Here is a 14,763-nt window from a genome sequence, read left to right as displayed (position 1 = left end):
CATCAGTCTGCTTACTCTCTAGTATTCGACTATTTACTGACCATTATGACAACACAAGCCATGGAAGAGGGAATGTCATGGTTTTTGCTGTCTGATTCAAGCATTATATGAGCTGCAGCCAGATTACAGTATTAACAAAAACTCTACACTATAATGTGTGATTATGGTTTTGGCTTTCGATTTAAAATCATAAACCGTGGCGGTATTCTCTGAATCATAATGATTCACTGATGGCCTGAAGAAAAATGGTTTTATTCGTTAAGTAAATGAGGTGGAAAATTCCATCGTCCAAAACATCCTCAATTCATTACTTTACAAATGAAACGCTGTGTGTTTGCGTGTGTTCTATGTCTCCTCTTCGTAATGTCAGTGAGTCAGGCTTATAAATGTGTTTCCTATTCATTAGACTGCAGAGAATTAGAGAGGGAGAATGTCTCTGAGAATAGTCGTCCCCGCTCTTAACTGCCCGGCTGGGCCCACTTGTTAAAGTGACTCTATGACAGGGGTGACCAACCCTGTTCCTGGAGAGCTAACTTCCTGTATGTTTTCAGTCAAACCTCAGTTGTAACTAACCTGGTTCAGCTTATCAACCAGCTAATTATTAGAACCAGGTGTGCTAGATTGGGGTTGGAGTGAAAACCTACAGGATGGTAGCTCTCCAGGAACAGAGTTGGAGAGCCCAGCTCTATGAGAATGTAAAATATCAAAATCTGCAAAAATAGAGATTTTCCAAGACGCCAACATCATGCATTGATGTCAATCGGACTTTGCGGTAAAATCAGAGTTCTAAATGCTCTATATTTGGAACTATTTCTTATGTAAACAGGACAGTGTGTTCAGGCTGGAGCCCCAGATAGAGAACGGTCGAGGGAAGAGCCCTTATGACCCCAAGCTGCTCACAGCATCCATGCTCATTGGTGAGTGACCCAAAACAAACTCACACACTCAACTTTCTTTATCAAGGCACCAATTTACCCCAGAACTTTTCACACACATAAAGAGGAGGATAAACTTCTTCTCTCATCGCCACTCATTCATTATGCATATTTACAGTTAAGAGGAAGTGGATAAATGACAGGGCTGGATATATGCAGTATAGCAGGGCTGCCCAACCCTTTTCCTGGAGATCTACCGTCCTGTGGGTTTTCAGTCCAACCCTAATTTAACACACCTGATTCTACTAATTAGCTGCTCAACAAGACCTTAACTAGCTGAATCAGATATGCTAAATTAGGGATGGACTGAAAACCTACAGGACAGTAGATCTCCAGGAAGAGGGTTGGGCAGCCCTGCAGTATAGTGTTCATCATTCGTAGTGCTCTACAGTGGACACACTCTAATTTCCAAGCCTGTAAGAGTGGTAGATGTGTATGTGCAAACCTGTGTGTGTCAGCTTTATTTCTTCACCATGTTCATCACCAGAACCAGTTATACTATATGACATCACATCACCCCAACCAAAAGATGGTCATTTGCCAGCTCATGAACCCTTTGTTGCTCTCTCCTCTTTCTTCTCTCACCCGTCTCCCTCCTTTTCTCTCTCTCCTTTCTCCTCTCACCCCTGTCTCCCTCCTCCTCTCTCTCTCCTCGTTCTCCTCACCCCTGTCTCCCTCCTTCTCTCTTTCTCTCTCCTCTTTCCTCTCTCCTTCTCTCACTCGCTCCTCTTTCTCGTGTCTCCCCTCCTCTCTCTCTCCCCCCTCCCTCCTTTCATGCAGCCAGCTACCTGGCCCTGAGTCTCTTCCTCGTTCTGGTTCGTTATCTGGTAGATTAAAGTGTTCCTTGTGACAACACATTCTACCTGTATTGTTAAGCCTGCAGGCACCATAATGTACCTGCCAGACTAATACAGACACTTGACACCTGTACATGAAAGGTTATGAGACACACACACACATCTGATATTGTCATCCTCCTCTGTCCTTCAGATGGCGAACTCTATTCTGGGACGTCAGCTGACTTCATGGGGAGAGACTTTGCCATTTTTCGTACGCTGGGACAGCATCACCCAATCAGAACAGAGCAACACGACTCTCGCTGGCTGAATGGTGAGATGGAGATAAAGAACATTCTCAGTTCTGATGTTCTCAGTTCATTGAACTATGCTTGCCTGATGAGTTACCTTGCTTGATTCTTGAAGACTTGTGTTAGCTCCCCAAGCGGATGCCTAGGCTTTAGCTCAGCTAGCTAACATTCTGTTGGCATGCAGACGAGACGGATTAAAACCATCTTAATTTGAGGTAGAAAGTGTCTCAATGACAGAATCTAAAAAGACAAACAGACAGAAGCTGAGACAGAAAGTTGTTCTCAGAGTAAGATAACAGAGAAGACAGTGGAGAGCGAGTGTTAAATCCTCTGTGTTATTGACATGACTGCAGAGAGGGAGTGGTAGCAGACACAGTATGTTAAAGTTTTTACTGGGGAAGAAGTCATGGATTCCCTATTTCATTATTTGTTAAATTATATATATTTTTGTGTAGACCCCAGGTTTGTGAGTGTCCACATGATACCAGAGAGTGACAACCAAGAGGATGACAAGATCTACCTGTTCTTCAGAGAGAATGCTATGGATGGGGAACACGCAGGGAAGGCTACTCAAGCACGCATCGGACAGCTCTGCAAGGTACACACACAAACACACTCAGACACCTCAGACTTCAACAGCTTCCTCTATCTCTAACAGAGTAAATGAGTGACAGCGTGTTTTCCGTAACGGATGCTTTCATAACCAGGTATTTCTCTCCTCTCAGGTTATGTTTAGCTGTGAAGTGTGTTGTGTTTGGTGTGGCTCTCTTCTTACTGAGGGAAACCTGAGAGGGAAAGGTGGTTAATACATGACACTGGAGCCAGAGAGACTACAGAGAGACTACGTAACAATGGTGGTACTGTTAGGATAATGGCTAGTATTGGCACAGACTAGTGTCTCCTCAGCCACCGAGTAGCGTGCACAACCTCCCAGCCTGATTTCTCAGTATGTGAGAAATCTGCTCTTCTCTACTCAACACAATCCATTCATTATACAGCGTGTCAGCCTTAATAGAGCGTAATAAATCACTGTGGATCTGGGTGTGGATGTGTTTCTTTTCTCACACTGGGAGCCTGTATTGTGTCGACGTGTGCAGAAAAACAAACACGCAAACGCAGACTCAAGACACTTTTGTCTTGATAAAGTAATAGAAGAATCTGTAAGACTGCATTAAGCCGTTGTTGTCTGTTCGGGTGTCAATCATAGTTCTAAAATGCAGCATTGTAGTGTTGTTTTATAGGCGGGATGTAGTAAATGTTTGAGAGGTTCATTCTGGACTCTGGTGTGTTTCCCTCTATCAGAATGACTTTGGAGGCCACAGGAGTCTAGTGAATAAGTGGACCACGTTCCTGAAGGCCAGACTGGTCTGTTCTGTACCTGGACTCAACGGCATAGACACTCACTTTGACGAACTACGTGAGTGTTTAACTACCACTGCACATGTGTTGTGTTCTATGTCATGTGTCTGTGCCTGTGTGGGTATGAAGAGGGGCTGTAGTGTGTGTGGATATGTTATGGGGAAACAAAATCATCTGCAGTATATTTCTAATGCTACTGTCTTGTGATTTGTTCTCGATACTAACACTTCAACGTTGCTTTTGTTCTCAGAGGATGCGTTTCTGATGAGCTCTAAGGATCCCAAGAACCCCATTATCTATGCAGTGTTCACTACATCCAGGTACATACACCTGTCAGTCACTTGTTTAAACTCCCATTGGAGGTGTATGGATCCTGTTGAAGATTTTTGCTGGAGCTGTGTGTATCTAACCTCTCTCCCTCTCTCTCTCTCTCTCTCTCTCTCTGTCTACCTCAGTAACATCTTCAAGGGTTCAGCAGTGTGTCTGTACAGCATGGCAGACATCAGAAGGGTGTTTCTAGGTCCCTATGCCCACAGAGACGGCCCTAATTACCAGTGGGTTCCCTTCCAGGGACGGGTACCATACCCACGGCCCGGAACGGTAAGGGCGTGACGGGGCCTTTGGGTGGGGGAGGGGCACACTTTACTTGAAGGAGCTATACATAAAGCATTTACAGCACTTTTAGAAGTGTTACCATATACAGTATTGTAAACTAGTGAATGAAATGGGACATGAAAGTAAGGATTCACATTGTAATGGGTGTATTTGAATCCACAGTGCCCCAGCAAGACGTTCGGTGGATTTGATTCGACTAAGGACTTGCCCGATGATGTCATAACATTTGCCAGAGGTCACCCGGCGATGTTTAACCCCGTCTACCCCATCAACAACCGACCAATCATAGTCAAGACAGACACAGACTACCAGTTCACACAGATAGTGGTGGACCGTGTAGAGGCAGAGGATGGACAGTATGACGTCATGTTCATAGGCACAGGTACACACACACACACACACACACACACACACACACACACACACACACACACACACACACACACACACACACACACACACACACACACACATACACACATACACACATACACACATACACACGCACTCACACACAAACAGACACTGAGTAATGTAATGTGTGTACGTTGTGTGTGTTGTAGATATAGGGACAGTGCTGAAGGTGGTGTCCATCCCCAGAGGGTCCTGGCATGACCTGGAGGAGATTCTACTGGAGGAGATGACTGTGTTCAGGGTAGCTTACATCCACTTATATAGTATACAGCTAAAAGGACATGTACACTACATTAGTACATACATATTACTCATACAGCTAAGGTACGATGATAACACAAACGTATCACAATTGGCTTATGTGTTTGTACAATTGTTCATGTATTTTCTCCCAGGAACAAGCTGCTATTACAGTGATGAAACTCTCTACAAAGCAGGTAACTAACTCTGATCATATCCCTCATGACATGAGCAGGACAGACAAGGAATGGATGTCACAATAAACATTTATACGGGAAAACAAACGAGGCATTCCTACGTTACAGAACCATGGCCTTTGTGAAGCTACAAATCAAATGGTATTGCTTCATAAACGACAGGTGTACAGATCCAGCCTCTAAATAGGGATACATCATCTTTCTGACATACAGAATCAGCTACATTCATATGTAATGAAGGAGGAGTGTTTCTCACTAGTAGTCAGCTTTCATCAACGCCAACTAGGGTTCAACACGCCAACTCACACACTGAGCTGCAGAGGAGAGGGACACTACCATAGAAGAAGAATTTAACTGAATGAAAGCTATGCTATTCATAGAATTGCATTGTATTCCTAATACAGACTTGATGTGTCCTGTCAATGTCATGGGTGACACACCTAGCCTGAGGGCTTTATAGAGAGAAAAGAGACACTCATTATAAGAGTTTAACACGATGCTGACTAAGACAGAAGTCCATTGTTAGGATGTCAATCAACTGGTTTCTAATACGTGGGAAGGAAGAAAACTGTATTAGTGTGCTATAGAAGGTGCCGAACACCAATATTAATATGATGTGGCCTTTCTGTTACTGTAAAAACACTACGGGGCTCTGAGAAAATGTATAAACCATTATGCGTAATATATAAATAATGCATCAATTTGATCAGGTATCTTGAATATTTTCTCTCTGTTTCCACAGCAACAGTTGTACCTCGGCTCAGAGCTGGGTGTATCCCAGATGCCTTTGCATCGCTGTGAGGTGTACGGGAAGGCCTGTGCTGAGTGCTGTCTGGCTAGAGACCCTTACTGTGCCTGGGACGGGACCGAGTGCTCACGATACTTTCCCATGGCCAAGAGGTATGCTCACACGCACACACACTCATTGCATAGTTAACTTTCAAGCAGTGTTATTCTCATTCAAAGACTGCACATAGTGGGTACACTATGAAGAAGAGAAAATCAGATCGGAGGGATTGTTCATGTCCACAGATTAAGGATATACAGTATGTCAGCTAGCTGTGTTTCTGTTATCGTGGGTCTGATGATGAATAGAGCAGACCTTGTGTTGGAGCCAGAAAGCCCTGAAGGTAGCCAGGTCACATTTCTCACTGAGTCACAGAAGAATAACCTGAACTGTGTTTACTGGCAATGAGAACCAGTGTCAGTCGTACCTGCAGGCAGAATGTCTGGGTGAACGCAGGGTGAAATAAAGTGTTAACAGTTCTAGCTGTGTATAGGAGGAGGGTGTGTATGTATGTATGTATGTATGTGTGTGTGTGTGTGTGTGTGTGTGTGTGTGTGTGTGTGTGTGTGTGTGTGTGTGTGTGTGTGTGTGTGTGTGTGTGTGTGTGTGTGTGTGTGAGTGAGTTCTGCACTGTAGCCTTCCACCCACTCAAAGTCTCCACTGGGTTATTGATTTGAGATTTAGCCTGAAGGTCTCATATTTCTACATCTTTTAGACTCTGAATACTCTCATACTCTCTGAGAAAACAGCCCTGTAGGGAAGAGATTATATGTGAGAGAAGACACTAGTTCTTTCTCAATTAATAAATCTCTGTTTTGTTTTTCACTCTGGATATTCCGTTGTTTGTTCCGTCATTATTTACAATACGTGTGTGTGTGTGTGTGTGTTTGGAATCCAACCCCTCTGTATCCGTGACTGAGTGTGACTGTGATTCAGTCTGTGTAGCAGTTAGAGTGAGTGATTGATTAATTAGGTCTGAATTCCTCAGTCTCAACTACCCTGTAATTATAACCAAGCCTGTGGTCTACAGTGGTATGAAGCTCACTGGTGTTAGTTTATCAGCCTGGCTCACAACCACCAGCACAGCACATCCAGAACCACACACATGCACGTGCACATTCACAAACTCACAGTTGACATGTGTTTTTGCAGGAGGACAAGGAGACAGGACATCAGGAACGGAGACCCTTTAACCCAGTGTTCAGATCTGCAGCATCAAGGTATGTATTTACAAACAAACCTCCTCATGCAGTATTCCTCTATTCACATTATAATGGTGCTGAGTTCATGTAGTGTTCACACTACTATTTGTGTGTGTCTGTAGATAACCTGAATGGACAGCCCACGGTGCTGGATAAGACGGTGTATGGAGTGGAGAACAGCAGTACGTTCCTAGAGTGTAGCGCCAAGTCCCAGAGAGCACTCACCTACTGGCAGTACCAACAAGCCAATGACGACCGAAGACAAGACGTATGAAACCTGCTTTCACGAAATCTTCGACATACTGTACAACTCCAGATAGCATTTCAATCATGATGTCCATAAATTAATGAAATACTGATTCCAGCACATCATACAGATTTCTGTATTACTATAGATACTAGATACTGTACTGTAAAAAATACTCAAAATAATGGATATCAAATGTAGTACTGTTTATCTTAGTATGTAAAGTAAAATCAAGTCAAGTGAAGTAATCATTGTATTATTCCTTTCTGTGCAGATCAAATCAGAGGATCGTTTTGTACGTACGGAGCAGGGCTTGCTGATCCGCACATTGGACAAGAAGGATTCTGGGATGTATGTGTGCCAGGCAGTAGAACACGGCTTCATGCAGACGCTCCTAAAGGTCACCCTGGAGGTCATCGACACTGAACGCCTCGACGATCTCATTCATCGTGATGACGAAGACACCGCACACACAGCTACCACACACACCACCGCCCGGGACACGTCCACAGCCCGGGAATCGCCCAATCAGAAGGTTTGGTACCGTGACTTCCTGTCGTTAGTGAACCACCCGACCCTGAATAGCGTGGATGAGTTCTGTGAGCAGGTGTGGAAGAGGGAGAGGAAGCAGAGGAGGCAGAAAGCACACCTATCCCAACAGGTCCAGCTACACCAGCAGCAGCAGCAGGGCCTCGTGCACACCCACGTGCACGCCCACGGCCTGGCGGCCAAATGGAAACACCTGCAGGAGAGGCAGAAGGGCCGCAACCGCCGGACCCACGAACTGGAGAGAGCCCCCCGCAGCGTCTGACCTCTCACCCACTGAATCCCATGACCCTCCAACCCCCAACCCACGTACCCTTTCCTCGTCCCCGAACACCCTCCGAACCTCCTCCCCTGCCTCCTCTGCCCCATACAGAGATAAAGACTCGTTCCACACTGACTTTGTACAGAGAATCTCAACTGGAAACAAAGGCAATATCCCGCCCTGGTCGATGTGTAGGCTGCGTGGGCACCCATGTTTACAGTGACACGGCACAGAGACACAGGATGATACAGTACTATTATATTCTATTATCTCAGCTGGCCTCTGTGGCCCCAGCACCATGGAGGGACAGTGTCAGCCAACATGAGGACTGGACTTCATGTAATTACATGCTCTCTCTACTATTGAATAACCTATTGAAAACATGGCTCTGTCTCTGCAGTAGTATGGCTTTGTACAGCTCATCGTTGTTGTCCACCCAGATTTAGTGGCTATCTTCTATTAACCACTACTATCTTGGAACAAGGGATGATAGTGTTTGATGACATACATGACTGAGCAGGGATGTACCTTATGTGTGTATCACAAGGACAATTATAATATACAGGTCATGTAAAGCACAACGGTTTGATGTTGAGAAGATTCTATGAGATATGAAGAGTTCTGAGGAGAGAGGAGGATGCCCGAGCACTGCAAGAAAATAAATCCATGGCTACTGAAAATTCAGTAGTCATGGATTTATAACTAAAGATGTTATTCTAACTTAAATCAGACATGTAAATATGCTTTGAAACATTCTTGTACAAAAGGGAATGGTTTGCGGGTTTCTTGTTACATGATGCTGTTTCACCATAAACAATTGAATTAAGCAGTAGGTTAAAAAAGTATCCAACAAGATTCTGAAAGTGATTGTGTTCAGTGTATAGATAATCTCTCCCTTCCAAGACACAAATGTTTTGATGTTTTGATGTTAATCTTTTTCATTAGTTCAGAGTTCTGTATAAAATATGTTACATCGTTGAAGTTGACTTTATTTCAATATATTTTCTTCAATTTATGTTTCAGTCAAACCCCTGCATCCCAGTTTAACTATTCAATCTGTGTCGCGGAGCGTTAAAGTTGGCGTGATAGAAATGTAAAAGTAATTCATGATTGAGATGACATATGCAGCGTTTACCGTGAATGCAGTCTCCGCCAACGCGGGAACATTGCCTTTGAATTTCAATCATGCTGTAACACTGAACGTCCTCGATTCGGATAGAATAGAACCCTAAAACTTTGTTGTCTCTGCATCGACTCTGTCACATGTTGTTTAAATGAATAAATTACTACATTTGCAAACAAAACTTGTTTCCAACACACACATGTTTATAGATATGTATATGTACATTGTGAAAAAAATATTTGATAGAAGTTGATCTATTTCAGAAAACATTTTGTAACATCTATTTTTTATTGTTTTATATCATTATAACCCTGTTGTTACTTTATGATAACACCTACATGTACAGTGCATTCGGAAAGTATTCAGACCCCTTGACTTTTTCCACATTTTGTTATGCATTATTCTAAAATTGTTTCAATTGTTTTTTTTCCTCATCAATCTACACACAATACCCCATAATGACAAAGCAAAAACTGAAATATAACAAGTATTGGTATTACGCAGCTCTTTCAGAGTGACCATCGGGTTCATGGTCACCTCCCTGATCAAGGCTCTTCTCCCCCAATTGCTCATTTTGACCGGGCGGCCAGCTCTAGGAAGAGTCTTGCTGGTTCCAAACTTCTTCCATTTAAGATTGATGGAGACCACTGTGTTTTTAGGGACCTTCAATGCTACAGACATTTTTTGGTACCCATTCCGAGATCTGTGCCTCGACACAATCATGTCTTGAAGCTCTACGGAGAATTCCTTTGACTTCATGCATTATTTTAGCTTTGTCATTATGGGGTACTGTGTGTAGATTGATGAGGGAAAAAATTAACACATTTTAGAATAAGGCTGTTACGTAACAAAATGTGGAAAAAGTCAAGGGATCTGAATACTTTCCGAATGCAATGCAACATGTACATGCTGGCAAACAGGACCAACTAACAGAGCAAATACTTTCCACTCATTAAAAAAACACCACTGGTGTTTTATGGAACATGCAGGCTTCTATTACAATAGTTAGCATACCACTAATGTAACGTATATGTCCATTTGTCCATGTCAGACTGCAAATGTACTACATACCGTACCATACTCTTCCAGCAAAATACAGATATTGTGTTATTTTCCAGGAGCATAGTGTATCTGTCCTTCTATGTATTTTCAGCAGAATCACTACAGTATGTACTTTACATGTGTTTTCTATGTACTTCAGGATGTGTGTTTCATTTTGGAATATCTCAACAGAGACAGACACAGAGAACCTGGAATGTAGTTGTGAACATAACATACACATTGAAGAGTAAATCCTATGGTCCAACAGTATGACACTGTGCTAATTGCATGTGAATGCCATTCTAGTGTACCTTTGTTAATATAACTGTGTAATGTTTCATGTTGTTTCTGATGGTATGCTCTTAGCTTAGAGGCAGTACATGTTAACTTAACCTGTTACTGAGGTGTAAATACTCTATTTTCAGTAGGAAATATAAGGCACACAATCGATTACTGGAAGTACTGACATACTTTGAAGAACACTAAAATACTGCATAACTGAAGTACTCAGACTTTAATTTTACCGTACCAGAGTTCCTATTTTAGAACCGGTATTCTTCAGTATAAAAGGTGCTGGTTCTCTGTACCGGTCATCTCCAGCCAACTTCAACCACTAGCAGGACTGCTGAGTGTAAATGAGGGAGTAAACCGGTCATCTCCAGCCAACTTCAACTACTAGCAGGACTGCTGAGTGTAAATGAGGGAGTAAACCGGTCATCTCCAGCCAACTTCAACCACTAGCAGGACTGCTGAGTGTAAATGAGGGAGTAAACCGATGCTGCTGTATTTTTTTTTTTTTTTTTTTATTTAACCTTTATTTAACCAGGTAGGCAAATTGAGAACACGTTCTCATTTACAATTGCGACCTGGCCAAGATAAAGCAAAGCAGTTCGACACATACAACAACACATAGTTACACATGGAGTAAAAACAAACATATAATACAGTGAAAAAGATAAAAAAATAAGTCTATATACAATGTGAGCAAGTGAGGTGAGATAAGGGAGGTGAAGGCAAACAGATATATGTATAAATAAATAAAAATATAAAAAGGCCATGGAGGCGAAGTGAGTACAACACAGCAGGTAAAATAAAAACTAAAAAAAAAAACACTGGAATGGTTGGTTTGCATTGGAAGAAAGTGCAAAGTAGAGACAGAAATAATGGGGTGCAAAGGAGCAAAATAAATTAATAAATAAATACAGTAGGTAAAGAGGTAGTTGTTTGGGCTAAATTGTAGATGGGTTATGTACAGGTGCAGTAATCTATGAGCTGCTCTGACAGCTGGTGCTTAAAGCTAGTGAGGGAGATAGGTGTTTCCAGTTTCAGAGATTTTTGTAGTTCGTTCCAGTCATTGGCAGCAGAGAACTGGAAGGAGAGGCGTCCAAAGGAAGAATTGGTTTTGGGGGCGACTAGAGAGATATACCTGCTGGAGCGCGTGCTACGGGTAGGTGCTGCTATGGTGACCAGCGAGCTGAGATAAGGGGGGACTTTACCTAGCAGGGTCTTGTAGATGACCTGGAACCAATGGGTTTGGCGACGAGTATGAAGCGAGGGCCAGCCAACGAGAGTGTACAGGTCGCAGTGGTGGGTAGTATATGGGGCTTTGGTGACAAAACGGATGGCACTGTGATAGACTGCATCCAATTTATTGAGTAGGGTTTTGGAGGCTATTTTGTAAATGACATCACCGAAGTCGAGGATTGGTAGGATGGTCAGTTTTACAAGGGTATGTTTGGCAGCATGAGTAAAGGATGCTTTGTTGCGGAATAGGAAGCCAATTCTAGATTTGACTTTGGATTGGAGATGTTTGATGTGGGTCTGGAAGGAGAGTTTACAGTCTAACCAGACACCTAGGTATTTGTAGTTGTCCACATATTCTAAGTCAGAGCCGTCCAAAGTAGTGATGTTGGACAGGCGGGCAGGAGCAGGCAGCGATCGGTTGAAGAGCATGCATTTGGTTTTACTTGTATTTAAGAGCAGTTGGAGGCCACGGAAGGAGAGTTGTATGGCATTGAAGCTCGCCTGGAGGGTTGTTAACACAGTGTCAAAAGAAGGGCCAGAAGTATACAGAATAGTGTCGTCTGCGTAGAGGTGGATCAGAGAATCACCAGCAGCAAGAGCGACATCATTGATGTAAACAGAGAAGAGAGTCGGTCCAAGAATTGAACCCTGTGGCACCCCCATAGAGACTGCCAGAGGCCCGGACAACAGACCCTCCGATTTGACACACTGAACTCTATCAGAGAAGTAGTTGGTGAACCAGGCGAGGCAATCATTAGAGAAACCAAGGCTGTCGAGTCTGCCAATGAGGATGTGGTGATTGACAGAGTCAAAAGCCTTGGCCAGGTCAATGAATACGGCTGCACAGTATTGTTTCCTATCGATGGCGGTTACGATATCGTTTATGACCTTGAGCGTGGCTGAGGTGCACCCATGACCAGCTCTGAAACCAGATTGCATAGCGGAGAAGGTGTGGTGTGATTCGAAATGGTCGGTAATCTGTTTGTTGACTTGGCTTTCGAAGACCTTAGAAAGGCAGGGTAGGATAGATATAGGTCTGTAGCAGTTAGGGTCAAGGGTGTCCCCCCCTTTGAAGAGGGGGATAACCGCAGCTGCTTTCCAATCTTTGGGGATCTCAGACGACACGAAAGAGAGGTTGAAGAGGCTAGTAATAGGGGTGGCAACAATTTCAGCAGATAGTTTTAGAAAGAAAGGGTCCAGATTATCTAGCCCGGCTGATTTGTAAGGGTCCAGATTTTGCAGCTCATTAAGAACATCAGCTGACTGAATTTGGGAGAAAGAGAAATGGGGAAGGCTTGGGCGAGTAGCAGAGGGGAGGGCAGTGCTGTTGTCCGGGGTAGGGGTAGCCAGGTGGAAAGCATGGCCAGCCGTAGAAAAATGCTTATTGAAATTCTCAATTATAGTGGATTTGTCGGTGGTGACAGTGTTTCCTATCTTCAGAGCGGTTGGAAGCTGGGAGGAGGTGATCTTATTCTCCATGGACTTTACGGTGTCCCAGAACTTTTTTGAATTTGTGTTGCAGGAAGCAAATTTCTGCTTGAAAAAGCTAGCCTTGGCTGTTCTAACTGCCTGTGTATATTGGTTTCTGGCTTCCCTGAAAAGTTGCATATCACGGGGGCTGTTCGATGCTAATGCAGAACGCCATAGGATGTTTTTCTGTTGGTTAAGGGCAGTCAGGTCAGGAGAGAACCAAGGGCTATATCTGTTCCTGGTTCTAAATTTCTTGAATGGGGCATGCTTATTCAAGATGGTGAGGAAGGCATTTTTAAAAAATGACCAGGCATCCTCTACTGACGGGATGAGATCAATATCCTTCCAGGATACCCCGGCCAGGTCAATTAGGAAGGCCTGCTCGCTGAAGTGTTTCAGGGAGCGTTTGACAGTGATGAGTGGAGGTCGTTTGACCGCTGACCCATTACGGATGCAGGCAATGAGGCAGTGATCGCTGAGATCTTGGTTAAAAACAGCAGAGGTGTATTTGGAGGGCAAGTTTGTTAGGATGATATCTATGAGGGTACCCGTGTTTACGGAATTGGGGTGGTACCTGGTAGGTTCATTAATAATTTGTGTGAGATTGAGGGCATCAAGCTTAGATTGTAGGGTGGCTGGGGTGTTGAGCATGTTCAAATTTAGGTCGCCTAGCAGCACGAGCTCTGAAGATAGATGGGGGGCAATCAGTTCACATATAGTGTCCAGAGCACAGCTGGGGGCAGAGGGTGGTCTATAGCAGGCGGCAACGGTGAGAGACTTGTTTTTAGAGAGGTGGATTTTTAAAAGTAGAAGTTCAAATTGTTTGGGAACAGACCTGGATAGTATAACAGAACTCTGCAGGCAGTCTTTGCAGTAGATTGCAACACCGCCCCCTTTGGCCGTTCTATCTTGTCTGAAAATATTGTAATTGGGGATAAAAATGTCTGAATTTTTGGTGGTCTTTCTAAGCCAGGATTCAGACACGGCTAATACATCCGGGTTGGTAGAGTGTGCTAAAGCAGTGAACAAAACAAACTTAGGGAGGAGGCTCCTAATGTTAACATGCATGAAGCCAAGGCTATTACGGTTACAGAAGTCATCAAAAGAGAGCGCCTGGGGAATAGGAGTGGAGCCAGGTACTGCAGGGCCTGGATTCACCTCTACATCACCAGAGGAACAGAGGAGAAGTAGGATAATAGTACGGCTAAAAGCTATGAGAATTGGTCGCCTAGAGCTACCAGAGCAGAGAGTAAAAGGAAGTTTCTGGGGGCGATAAAATAGTTTAAAGGAATAATGTACAGACAAAGGTATGGTAGGATGTGAATACAGTGGAGGTAAACCTAGGTATTGAGTGATGATGAGAGAGATCTTGTCTCTAGAAACATCATTGAAACCAGGTATTGACTGTGTTTGGCATGATGATGATGATGATGATGATGATGTACTCTACTGTTCTAATAAAAATCTCTTCCTAAAGCCTCGTTTTACTGACCCTGTCTTGTTATTTGTTATATTTGAGACTGTTACTCTACCACACTACCACAATGCTACTATGTCATGGGCAATGCAATTGGTACATAAATTGTTGCACTTTAAATTAATGATGCAGTATATACCCTTTGATTCTAGAATAATATAACTTCTAAATGCCTAATGACCTTAGTTCAACTGCTGTACCACATCATAACCCAAAATAAGCTTGTTTTACTCAATT

The 14,763-nt window shown here is 43.4% G+C and overlaps 1 protein-coding gene across 1 annotated transcript in view; it reads left to right on the top strand.

The window, feature by feature from the left end:
* Window positions 1–14,540, top strand: part of LOC129867005 (semaphorin-3ab-like) — a 34,608-nt gene extending 20,068 nt beyond the window's left edge. Inside the window, exons 6-19 of the mRNA XM_055940091.1 lie at window positions 827–917; window positions 1,926–2,045; window positions 2,478–2,620; window positions 3,325–3,439; window positions 3,632–3,701; window positions 3,837–3,981; window positions 4,159–4,378; window positions 4,560–4,651; window positions 4,806–4,847; window positions 5,590–5,747; window positions 6,787–6,854; window positions 6,959–7,104; window positions 7,358–10,838; window positions 14,447–14,540. Coding sequence (XP_055796066.1) covers window positions 827–917; window positions 1,926–2,045; window positions 2,478–2,620; window positions 3,325–3,439; window positions 3,632–3,701; window positions 3,837–3,981; window positions 4,159–4,378; window positions 4,560–4,651; window positions 4,806–4,847; window positions 5,590–5,747; window positions 6,787–6,854; window positions 6,959–7,104; window positions 7,358–7,894 — 1,947 coding nt within the window. The 3' untranslated portion in view covers window positions 7,895–10,838; window positions 14,447–14,540. The remainder of the gene's footprint in view (window positions 1–826; window positions 918–1,925; window positions 2,046–2,477; window positions 2,621–3,324; window positions 3,440–3,631; window positions 3,702–3,836; window positions 3,982–4,158; window positions 4,379–4,559; window positions 4,652–4,805; window positions 4,848–5,589; window positions 5,748–6,786; window positions 6,855–6,958; window positions 7,105–7,357; window positions 10,839–14,446) is intronic.
* Window positions 14,541–14,763: the final 223 nt, after the last annotated feature.

The sequence above is a fragment of the Salvelinus fontinalis genome, chromosome 12 (genome assembly GCF_029448725.1).
Source record: "Salvelinus fontinalis isolate EN_2023a chromosome 12, ASM2944872v1, whole genome shotgun sequence".
NCBI classification, from domain to species: Eukaryota; Metazoa; Chordata; class Actinopteri; order Salmoniformes; family Salmonidae; genus Salvelinus; species Salvelinus fontinalis.
The sequence above is the reverse complement of the archived record's forward strand: the minus strand, read 5'-3'. Positions and strand labels throughout refer to the sequence as shown.